The sequence below is a fragment of the Eubalaena glacialis genome, chromosome 2, assembly GCF_028564815.1.
Source record: "Eubalaena glacialis isolate mEubGla1 chromosome 2, mEubGla1.1.hap2.+ XY, whole genome shotgun sequence".
Taxonomy (NCBI): domain Eukaryota; kingdom Metazoa; phylum Chordata; class Mammalia; order Artiodactyla; family Balaenidae; genus Eubalaena; species Eubalaena glacialis.
The window spans coordinates 149883523-149896230 of record NC_083717.1 but is presented as its reverse complement, the minus strand read 5'-3'; the positions used below and the strand labels follow the sequence as shown (position 1 = coordinate 149896230).

The 12708-nt window shown below is 37.6% G+C and overlaps 1 protein-coding gene across 1 annotated transcript in view; it reads left to right on the top strand.

Moving 5' to 3' along the window:
* DLGAP5 (DLG associated protein 5) overlaps nucleotides 1-10593 on the top strand; it is a 41276-nt gene extending 30683 nt beyond the window's left edge. The window contains exons 14-19 of the mRNA XM_061182591.1: nucleotides 577-796; nucleotides 3422-3605; nucleotides 5386-5446; nucleotides 6273-6516; nucleotides 7355-7404; nucleotides 10415-10593. Coding sequence (XP_061038574.1) covers nucleotides 577-796; nucleotides 3422-3605; nucleotides 5386-5446; nucleotides 6273-6516; nucleotides 7355-7404; nucleotides 10415-10555 — 900 coding nt within the window. The 3' untranslated portion in view covers nucleotides 10556-10593. The remainder of the gene's footprint in view (nucleotides 1-576; nucleotides 797-3421; nucleotides 3606-5385; nucleotides 5447-6272; nucleotides 6517-7354; nucleotides 7405-10414) is intronic.
* Nucleotides 10594-12708: the final 2115 nt, after the last annotated feature.

Here is a 12708-nt window from a genome sequence, read left to right as displayed (position 1 = left end):
CTCTTCCACTGTGAAGCTGAGAACTCCTTGAGGGCAGGAACTTTGTCCTTTACCTTTTGACCCCCAGCATTTTATTTATTTATTTATTTATTTTAAAATTTATTATTTTTAAAATTTTGCCTGCTTTGGGTCTTCGTTGCTGCATGCAGGCTTTCTCTAGTTGCAGCAAGCGGGGCCACTCTTCGTTGCAGTGCACAGGCTTCTCATTGCAGTGGCTTCTCTTGTTGTGGAGCATGGGCTCTAGGCACGCGGGCTTCAGTAGTTGCAGCACTCGGACTCAGTAGTTGTAGCCCATGGGCTTCAGAGCACAGACTCAGTAGCTGTGGTGCACGAGCTTAGTTGCTCCGCGGCACGTGGGATCTTCCCGGACCAGGGATTGAACCTGTGTCCCCTGTATTGGCAAGCAGATTCTTAACCACTGCGCCACCAGGGAAGTCCAACCCCCTGGCATTTTAGCATGTACTAGGAGCTTGGTAAGTATATGATGAATGTGTTGAGTATTTCATGTATGCTTTATTTGTTTTTCTTATAAGATGGTAATGAATCCCTTTAGTAAGTCATAATTTCTCTTCACAGAAAAAAGTTGTCTCAGGTATAGCGAGTAAACCCAAACAGGATGATGGTGGAAGAATTGCAGCTAGAAATCGCCTAGCTGCCATAAAAAATGCAGTGAGAGAGAGAACTAAGCAGAAAGAACATGCTGAGGCAGCAGCCTCTGCAATGCCAAACGAAGTGGATAAAATAGTGTTTGATGCTGGATTTTTCAGAATTGAAAGTCCCGTTAAATCATTCTCAGGTTAGTTTTTCTGCTGAGACTACTAAAGGGAAATATTTGGGTTGGATGGGAGCTTGTGTAAGAGGTGAAAAATAGTTTTCACGTGAAGATTTATGTGTTTTCTGTGATTTCTGAGAAATAGCTTATGGAAGGTGGGTTTGGTTTAATTTTCATTTGGAGTAAAAATTTTCCTCCAATCTTTTTGAAATACAGTAAATGTACCGATTTCCTTATTTTATTTTATTAAAAAAATTTTTTTTTAAATTTATTTATTTGGCTGCACCAGGCCTTAGTTGCGGCATCCGAACTCTTAGTTGCGGCATGTGGGATCTAGTTCCCTGATCAGTGATCGAACCTGGGCCCCCTGCATTGGGAGCGTGGTCTTAGCCTCTGAACCACCAGGGAAGTCCCCCATTTTCCTAATTTTAAAATATTGCAGTGTAACCAGCTTTTACTACTTCAGGAAACCATTCTTTCTTATGATTTTCTAACTCTGGTTGTATTTTTCAATAGCTATTTTTCATAGGCTATCTTTATTAGATTGAATTTATTTACCTAGATTGAAATTATATATAAGCCATATAATGAGAGGTCATAGTTGAAGTAATCTGTTCCTTCAATCTTGGTAGACACTTCTATTAATGCTTTAAGTGCTAGATGTTTATTTTCAAGGAGAAAGGGGCTAAGTCCTCTTTAAGTACTAATCAGCAGAAGAGATTTTTTTTTCCTATTATTTAACTGTGTCCACTAGGAAGATTTCTGACAATAAACTTGAGTTGCTATTTAATATTTACATTAAAATGTAAATTTATCACCTCAAGTATATTATTACCTCCCTGTCAATTTAGGTATCACACCTAGTGTGTGGTTTTGGTGTGTTTCCTTTACTCCAAGCAGCTGCACTCCCTGGACTCCAGGAATTGCCTCACTGCTAATGGCATGGGTCCTTGTTACTTACTTCCCAAGGATCCTAATGGTTTCCATGACTATGCGCCCACCACTGTCTGTTCTTTCAGGTAGTCATCTTGGCACTTATGACTAGAGAGATCAAGGTTTTTGACCAAAATAGATCTTTCTGAAATTGAGTTTTAATTATAGAACTCAATAAAGTTTTAATTGTAGAACTCATAGTTTATATGAGGTTTGTTACAAAACAGAAGTCCCCCAAGAAGCCCCACTCATCCCGTTTGTTAGTTCCTAAAGGCAACCACTTCCAGTGCTTAAAGGAGTCTTGGGGTATTGTTTACAGCCCTCTCTAAACAAGGTGTAGATTTTTTTCTTGAATTATTCCTTTGATGTACTTTCCTTGGTTTTCTCTGATCTTTCTTTCAGAAACTCATATCTTTCTCCTGGTAAATAGACTATTTTTATCATTCTTTCCTGTACTTGTCATTTTCTTCTACTTCCTGAATTTCTTCAACTTTCCTGTTGGCTATCATGTTTTTAATTCCCAAGAACTCTTTCTTAGTCTTTGAATGTTCCATTTTATAACATTCTGTACTTGTTTCATAAGTGCACTGTCTTATTTTTCTACAGACGTTAACGATAGCTTTTATGTATTCTTCCCCTGGATAGTTTGTTCCAAGATACTCTCATCTGTTTGGTTTTGGTTTCTGTCTCTCGTATTAGAGGCTTCCATCGGGTGTCTGATGATCATTCACTGCCTGCTCATGGTTAAGAGCAGGACTCTGCACGGCAGTGTGTGGGTAATAAGGTCTTTACTGTGGGGTGATTTAGCTGCACCATTACGCTGGGAACCTGCACATCATCACTGTATTTAAGTCTTTTCTCATGGGCTAGTTAGATTCCCCAGAGAAGATCCTTCCGATCTGTTGCCTGGAGGGTATTATTCTGGCTTCCAGTCTTTCAGGAGCCACATGGGGGGAGGGAAACTGAGTGTATCAACAATTTAAAAAATACTCATTTAATCCCCCCTTTTCCATATAGTACCCGTCTCTCAACCTTATCCCCTAAACCAGAGATGCCCTGTTTCACCTTTTTGGGGAGATAAGCCTCTAGTTTTTTTTATCTTGGTGGTGGGAGGGGGTTGGTGACAGTTTCCCAGCTGTGCATAATGAGGAAAGGAATCTGGACTCTAATTGTTCTTTAAACTGACTTTGAACCAATCTTCTTGTTTTTACCTCTGCTTGCAGAGATTCTTGAGGCCACCAATTCTTTTGAGAGGTGCTGCGGTATAAACTGGGTTGATTCACATCTTTCCTGACTAGTAGCTTAGGATTTATTTTCTTGAGTCTACTAAGTAATATCCCACTCATCTATCTGCATTACGCTTCCAAAATTTTCTGAGTTTTGTTGTTTCTGGTTTAGTTTCCTTTGTCCTTGAAAATTATATTTCAAATTTTAAAAGCCACTGACCTTAAAAAAAAGGATGCTTTGTCCTTGTAGCATTCAACCTTTCAAGATTATCTCTGTTACTATTTATAGTGGTGGGATGTCAAGAGGAAACAGTTTAGTGTGTGTATTCAGTACTATCTTTAACTGAAAGTCCCAGGCATTGACTTTAACAAACATTATTTTATAGGAGAAAGGTAGGGGAATAGGAAGAATTTGCACTGTCTTCCTAGTTATAATGAAAAATGAATGAAAGAGCTTTTTGGTATTAAGATGATTTCTCTCATCTTCTAGGACTTTCTTCTGAATGTCTTTCTCAAAGACTTAGAATACCTAAGTCTGTCAGCAAAGCTGCGTCTGAGAGCAGGGCTGAGATGGGCGTTCTAAGACAAACTACGTCACCAGTGAATCCTGATCCTCAGGGTACCAAAAGTGAACATGTTGATAAGACTTTGATTTCAGATATTCCTGGAAACAGGTATTTCTTTAATATGTTATTATTAAGAGTTTAACAGATGCAGACATTAAATACCATTTCAGATTGTTAACCTGGTTAAGTATGCAAGATATGTATTGTTTATTAAATTTCACAATGACCCTGTAACATATAGGCAATACTTCTGTTTTATAAATGAGGAAATTAGGGCTTCAGATTTCAGATTGGTAAATGGTCATATCTAGATGAGCAAAGTAAATGCTGCAGAACCAAGAAGAAAAGAAGTAATATAGTGTTCTTTGTTGATAAACGGCCTGAAACTTTGGTGCTTGACAGATCTGAGCTCAAAACCAGCTCTATGACATACTAGCTATGAAACTTCAGGACAAGTTTAATTAACTCACTAAGCTTCAGTTTCATCATCCACAAAACAGTGCTGATACCTCCCTGCAGGGTCGTTGAGAGGTAGGCACTTTTGTACCAGCCATTATAGAAAGTACCTTGAGGTTGCTGACTTGACAGATGGCAGAGTGAGAAAAGGGGGAGCTAATATGTACTGAACAATTATTATGGGCTGGACATTGTTCAAGGTTCCTATCATATATTATCTCATTTAATCCTCAAAGCAACCATGTGAGGTACTAGATCTCCATTTTTAAAAAATGAGGAAACTTGAAAAGTTAGTAACTTACCCAAATTCAGCTTACAGTTGGTGGGAGTGGATGTTACCTACATTCTTTATGCTACATAGTACTGCCTCTGCACAGATGCATCAAAATTACCTATATAGTCCTTGTTCGTGGAACATAAATGTACCAGAAATATGATAGGAAAAAGATACTTTAAGTAGGAAATAAAATTGTAGTCTGGAGCCAAGATAGGACTGTTGGATTTATTATTAATCTGGAGATGGGACAGCATTGAATATTCTGCCGTCACACCAAACAAGGCTGTCAAAAAATAAAGAACACCCTATGCATTGACTATTTCAATGGGGAAACAAATGAAAGTTTTTCTTTTTAAATATTTCATGGAACAAGTTATAAAATTTCTAGTTTTCAGTATAAACTAAAGTATATTTAGCCTTTGTAGGGATTAAAATATTTTAGATGTTTTAGAAATCTGTGGATTATAAAATACCAATTTATGGTCATTTCTTAAATGCAAGTTACTTTACTTTGTATACCCTGTAGTTCATTATCTTGTACTAAGAAGATCCAAAATTGTATTTAAGTGATATTACAAGTACTCTTTAAAAAATTTTTTTACTTTATTTCCGATAATAGTCCTGAAAGAGCATCTTACAAATAAACAACTTCGTACAATGAAGGCAAAGTGAAACTGAAAACCAGAAAAATAGAGTATATATACATATTTTGAAATGACTCCAAGATGTTGAGACAGATGTTTCTAGTAAAATGCAAGTTAAGAACTTCAGGATTAGAATATATTGTGCTATAACTAGCTAACAAGTAAATGTAGGCAACTCCAGCCATACAATAATTGAGTTGATGCTTTAATCCCCCAGAAGTAAGCTTTTTCCTGACTTTCTCTAGTATGTGGCTCTGGATTTGGCTGAGGTTCAAAAGATTGCCAGTAGACTGATCAGCATGGTCACAGGCTTGTGAGCTTTCCGAGGAAAATGCCTTTGGTTTGTAAGGCCATCCTGCAGTAGCTGTCATCCGAAACTAATCTATTTGGATCAGGCCTGATCTTGGATGAGGCTCCATCTTTGACCCATAAAGGAGAGTCTCAAAACACAAGTCAAAAGATAGCAAAATGTTTAATTATCTGAGTACAATGCTGCTTTTTTCTTTTTCAGGAACAGCATAGTAGAAGATGCTAAGTGTCCTGGATTACAAGATTTAATTGAAGTAAACCATGTAAGTCCTATTCCAGTGCATTAGATAGCCCAGTATGTTATCTATTTATATCATTATATATAGTAACTCCATAAACAACCTCTGGAATTTCCATTGGAAATCTAAAGCAGTCATATAAAATGATAGTTCTTATTGCAAAGACCTTTGGCTTGTTTGAGATCATAGTGCCAATTTGGTTTTCAGCTCACATCAAGATTATTTTTGTAAATAAAGTTTTATGGTATCACAGCCACAGTCATTTGTTTATATATTGTATCTGGCTGCTTTCAAAATACAATGGTAGAGTGTTCGTGTTTGTGCAGAGACTCTTTGGATCACAAAGCCTAAAATATTTATAGTTGGCTCTTGAACAACAGCATGAGGGGGGTGCCATCCCTCTGCACAGTCAAAAATCCACGTATAACTTACAGTTGGTGCACCCCTTATACTTGGTTCTTCCATATTTGTGGGTCCGCATCCGTGGATTCAACCAACCACAGATCCTGTAGTATTTACCATTGTAAAGATTCTGTGTATAAGTGGACCCTCGCAGTTCAAACCCATGTTGTTCAAGGGTCAACTGTACTACCTGGCCCATCACATGGAATGTTTGCCAATCTCTGAGCTGAACTGTTGGTCCTTGCTGAGAAACTTTCCTTCGTTTATACTATTGCTGTAATATTATCTGATCTAATTGTTCAAGAAGCAAGGTAGTAGGATTTACAGTGTTCTTTAGCTTGTGCTCAGAATGTCATCCTTCTATTATTTCTTATTTTTAATAGCAATAAGACTTTTTCTGTTTATTTCAATTCTGGGTAATTAAATGTAATAACATTTTTACTTCCAGGATGTAAATAAGATAAACTTTGAAATAAATTGTTTACCTAGTGAAAGAATGAATTTGGCTCTCCTTGCTGGCAAAGTGGCAGATGATGTTAATACTAACAAAAAGGAAGAAATTTCAGATGTTGTGTATGGAATGGAACTAAATTCAGTTACAGCACAGGATGTTTCAATGATGAGCCCTGAAAAAAATGTACCATCACAAAATAACATCTCACAGGAAGAAGAAACAAAAATTTCTCAGTCAGGTAAAGTCTTTTAATGTATTTAAATGAGGCTTTGTTAAATAAATGAACTTGGACTGAAGTATAGATTATTATAAACACTTCGGGATACAGTTTCCAAGAATGAAGGTTGAGAAATTGGACACTTGCAGTAAATATCTTGTGAGAATTAGTTTGTGTTGTGGTACCCTACTATCCACCCAAACCTTTTGAGGTAGACCCATTAAAAATCAACAACAGATATTAATCCATATTGGATATCAGCAGCACTTTACATTAGACCTAACTATGTGGGATCCTTTGTTGTTTGTGAAGACTCAGAAAAATTCCCTGAAGTTTTTTTAGTTCTCTTCTTTTCCATCAAACATCCTCAAACCTTTCTTCAAAACACCCTCTTTTTCTGCCCTAATGCCTTTTCCTACCTACTGTGTTGTGATTGTTCAGTAGGAAATGGCTCTTGTATTTTTGTTATAATATAATGTGTGATGGTTTCACCTACTATTTTCATCTGCTACTGCATGGTGCTCTTCTGGCTGGGGTCTAAGGCAAAATAAACATTATAACCTTGGTCAGACATATAAGGCACTCCAGCTATGTTCTTCTAGCATCTTTTGGGTACCTTTAAATTACAAGCATGAGATTTATTTATAGAAGCCTTTTTTTATACTGAAATTAAGGATGAGAATTTTACAAAGAAATTTAACTACATTTAAAAAAATATTATAGCATAAGATGATCCATATTTTTCTTAGCATATGATGTATGGAATTTTTCATCTTTCAAGGCTTTGTCCGTTTCTAACAACCCTTAACTGCGAGAATATTACTTGAAAAGTTAAAAATTATTCCTTTTTGTTTTTCAGTACTATTTGATAATAAAAGTCTCACTACTGAATGCCATCTTCTCGATTCAGTAAGTTTTCCAACTTGATTTGAAAAGTTCTTTATATTCCAGATTTGTTTTATAAAATGAATATTACTCACTTTTCAATTTATGTGCAAAGTTTACATCTTGTCATTGTTTTATTTACTCTGAAATCCACTTTTATTCATTTTTTCTCAAAATGGGAAAAATTGTATTAAGTGATATTAATACTTTAAAATATAGTGTGCTTTAGTATTAAACTCTGAAGATTTAATTCTCTATATGGTTTATGTATCAAATTTGTTGTGCCAAAGTGGTTGAATACTTGAATATCTAATATGTAGCTTGGATTATGCTGGGTAGTTCTCAGTGATATATGAAAAATATAATGCAAGGTTTCTACCCTTTTGAAGCTTACAGTTGGGGAGATAATGTCTGTCCTACCTTCAGTCATTGCTTATTTTCATTCTAATTCTTTTAGATTACTATATTTATGTCCTGCTATTTTATTTGGAAGCTCCCCAGCCTTTACTTTTAGTGACCTCTTGCCTCTAAATCTAGTTCAAACATTTGCCCATCTGTGAAGCCTTCCTGTAAAAGCTCTCATCTCTCGCATGTTAATTTCTGTATAGGCACAGGTGCACAATGCATACAGTGCACACATTGAATCTCTTATTAAGAGTATAATATGAATAGAGCTTCCCTGGTGGCGCAGTGGTTGAGAATCCGCCTGCCAGAGGGAACACGGGTTTGATCCCTGGTCCGGGAAGATCCCACATGCCGCGGAGCAACTAAGCCCATGCGCCACAACTACTGAGCCTGTGCTCTAGAGCCCGTGAGCCACAACTACTGAGCCCACGTGCTGCAACTACTGAATCCCACTCGCCTAGAGCCCGTGCTCTGCAGCAAGAGAAGCCACCGCAATGAGAAGCCCACACACTGCAATGAAGAGTAGCCCCCACTTGCCGCAACTAGAGAAAGCCGGCACGCAGCAACGAAGACCCAACACAGCCAAAATAAATAAATTAATTTAAAAAAAAAAAGAGTATAATATGAATAAATGATACTGTATTCCTAAAACATACTGTACTTTCAGGAATCTATTTCCCTTATTAACTATAAATTCCTCTTTAGGCAGAGCTGTCTGATTCGCATTCATGGGTGCTGGTACTGAATAGTAGGGCATGAATGGAATAGTGCTCTCTTGCCTACTAAGTGTTTACGGCATTGGCTTTCAGCCCTACTGCCAGATATTTTTATTTCAATGATCTGGATTAGGTCGTTCATCGGGCGATTCTAACATGTGGCCATGGTCAACAACTCTGGTTTATAACCTTACCTTGAAATTTTCCAGGACCAATTGCTAAAATGAATCAGGGAGTGGCTTTGGTTTGCTCATCTTCGATCTCAGAATATAAAAAATTCATTGAGGCAAATGTAGGATCAAACAGAAACAATTTTTGCTAACCTCATGAAGCCTGGCAAATGCTTGGCTTCCTTAAGCCACTAATTCCTTAAGGACCTCTGAATATGTTGACTTTTATTATCTTTCAAAGATGCCTTCTTTGTATTCAGCCTTCTGCGCTGGCTGCATCGCAGGAGCTGAATGGAATGTGTTACTGCGACCACACTGTTCGTTCTTAGTCTTGGCCTTCTTTATTTATTTATTTTTAAAATAAATGTATTTATTTTATTTTTGGCTGCATTGGGTCTTCATTGCTGCACACAGGCTTTCTCTAGTTGTGGTGAGCGGGGGCTACTCTTCGTTACAGTGCGCAGGCTTCTCATTGTGGTGGTTTCTCTTGTTGCAGACCATGGGTTCTAGGCGTGCAGGCTCAGTAGTTGTGGCTCACGGGCTTAGTTGATCCGCGGCGTGTGGGATCTTCCCGGACCAGGGCTTGAACCCGTGTCGCCTGCATTGGCAGGCAGATTCTTAACCACTGCACCACTAGGGAAGTCCCAGTCGAAGCCTTCTTTTTTTTTTTTTAAATTAATTAATTAATTTATTTATTTATTTTGGCTGCATTGGGTCTTCATTGCTGCCCGCGGGCTTTCTCTAGTTGTGGCGAGCAGGGGGTACTCTTCGTTGTAAGTTGCAGAGCACGGGCTCTAGGCACGCGGGCTCAGTAGTTGTGGCTTACGGCCTCTACAGCACAGGCTCAGTAGTTGTGGCTCACAGGCTTTAGTTGCTCGGCAGCATGTGGGATCTTTCCGGACCAGGGCTCGAACCTGTGTCCCCTGCATTGGCAGGCGGATTCTTAACCACTGCGCCACCAGGGAAGTCCCAGTCTTAGCCTTCTTTAATCCTAGGCTGAGACCTAGAGGGACAGGGATTTCAGCATAAGGCCAGTTTATATAAACCTGATTTAATCTTGTTCTCAGAGCTGAATTCTGAATGATTGGTTCTGATAATATGTGGTATTATAAGTAAATCTGGATGTTAATCATAATATTCTATTTTTGATACATTAGTAATATGATTAAAATTGCTTCAGTTATCATATATTATCTTGTTGATAAATCTTAGTATCTTATAACTTAGTCTCCCTGTGAATTGTTTTCCACTTCCATAAATTTTAGAATTTATATTTTTGGATTTTTTTTTTTAATAGGTCCACCTGTCTATTTTAGACCCACATTATTACTAGCTCTGTGCATCATTTGAACTTGAAGTAGGGTTTGAGAGGGAACAAAGAAAAAGATCCCAGCAGGATCACACTAGTAAAAGACCTATTAAGTACAATTACATGGATTAGGATTTGTGGAATCTGCATAAGTGGCCTCAGTTTTATTCATCCTGCATATGTTGCTGAAGTCCATTTACATATTACTAATCACCTTTTAAGGCATATATTCCTAATATACTTTGCAATTAAAAAAAAACTATATATTTGAAATTAGATCCATGGAAAGTAGCATAATCCTGTTATTAATTTTTTATTGTGTATAAGAAATATTTATATTATTAATTAATCCATTACTAATTTGCAATGTTGAAAACTTAATTGGTGAAACTCTTGATGGTTACTTTAGTGACTTCTCTAAATTTATTCTCTAGCCAGGCCTAAACTGCAGTAATACATTCACTCAGGTGGAAAGAAGACATCAAGAACATACCAGACACATTCCCTTTGGTGGTAACCTGATTACGTTTTCACCTCTAAGGCCCCTCAGTGGAGATCAACCAGAAGAATTTTGAATTTAAAAATAAATCCAGACATTTTTCTTCATGTTATCAGTGCTGTGGTATATTCTTAGAATATTGAAAAGTTGAATATGTATTTGTGTTCACTTCTATTCAATCCATTTATATAGTGTCACACAGCAGCCCTCCGTATATTGAGGGCCTACTGTTGGGGACTTGAGCATCCTTGAATTTTGATATCCGTGCGTGTGTGTGAGGAGGGGGGGCGGTCCTGGAACCAGTACCCCCCACCCCAGGATTCTGAGGAACAACTGTATACTATTTCAATATTCAGTGTTCATCAAAGTATGTTTTAGATATGATACTGTTTCTCAAGGGAAGTGGGGATATTTTGTATATTAACCATGCAGAATAAAAATGTACTGTGCCTTGCCTCTCTTGTTTAAAATGTATAAGCTTAAAAGTTAAGTATACCTACTCAGAGCTTATGAACATTCTTTCATTTAATCAAAATACAATGTTAAACTTTGACAGAAATATTTGCATTCTTTTATACTTTATTCTTAATTTGAACTCTTAAATTTGTTGATGTTGAACAGCTTTGCATATTGCATTTTCCAGGGTATGTTGAGTTTCTTTAGATGAGCTTTCTGGATTCTGAAGTCAGTTTACATGCTGCAGTTTCAAATGGTTAAATTATCAGCAGTTCCCATTAAATTCTTGTTTTTTTTTTTTTTTTTCATTTTCCCCTTGACGTGACTGACAGCCTTTGAAGGAAATGCTGCCTTCCCTTAAAGAGAATTATATCAATCACTTAATGCGTTCAAAATATTTTCTCTTTTATAAAACTCTTAACTACAGGATTTGTAGAAGACAGGGTCATCAGAATAACAGAGCACCAAGATGACTCATTGTAGCTAAAGCTTGTCACCAGACCTGGATCCAGTTATTTCTGTTTGCAAATGAGGTGAGTGTTCAAGGTATTCACCAAGCAAGCAGCAACTTTCTGGCTAGTCCTTTAAGATGAGGAGTTTCCAAACAAGAAAGGAAAGCACATCTACTTTTGTTGTCAGAGGAAGGTATGTTAGGCTTGTGGAAAAGACAGTATTTATTATCAAGGCCACGTGAGCAGTTAGGAGACTATGTGAGGTGCTGGCTTAGAAGCATATTCTCAGAATGCCTAGTCTTAACAAAATATAAAAGCAGCTTTAACAGCCCATTAATGAATAATTCAAGCAAGACATTCAGAACAAAGAAACATTTTATGTAAAAGTTAGGGTTTTCTAAGGGTCCTGGGCCATGAACATGTAAAAGAGATGGGTACAAAGCAACCCAAGACTTAGAATCTATATAAAGCAATATGCAACAATGGGACTTCCCTGGTGGCGCAGTGGATAAGACTCTGAGCTCCCAATGCAGGGGGTCCGGGTTCGATCCCTGGTCAGGAAACTAGATCCCACATGCATGCCACAACTAAGGAGCCCGTGTGCCGCAGCTAAGGAGCTGGCAAGCCCCGCAACTCAGGAGCCCTGGAGCCACAACTAAGGAGCCTGCCTGTCGCAACTAAGACCTGGCTCAACCAAATAAGTAAATTAAAAAAAAAAAAAGCAACATAATAATAAAATAACATTTGCCCCCAAGGATAAAGTAGATGAGAATAAAACAATGTGAGTAAACATGATTTTTTTTTTGTAGGTTTAATAAGATGTACTATTGAATCATTTAGAAAGCTTTTGGCTATTAAGTGATAATGAATTGAACTCGAATTGGCTTAACAGTAAGGAAATTTATTATTTCACAAGTTGTCAGGGTGATTTCAGGCATTTTACAATCAACAGCTCAGTGATGGCATCGAAGTCCAACATCTGTTCATAGTTCATTCTGGCATCCTTGGTGTCAGTGTCTCTAAAGCTGGGTCCTTTTGGAGCCACGTGATGGCTGCTAGTGGTAATCAGAACTGTGTCCTCCCCTTTAGTCTGGTTAGGCCAGCTAATGCCACATCTCCATCTGCAGATCAGCTGGGGTTTGCTTAAACTAATCAGGTTTCCCTATTTTATCTGGGATTATACCTGGGTAAAACCAGGACTGTTAGGAAGCAGGGAATGAGTTGGGTAGGCAGCCATCAATGTGTCCTACAACTAGAGAGAGTGTCCTTGGGCTATTGGACTCTAGAATTATGAGGTATTAAGAAAATCTTTAAAGACAAA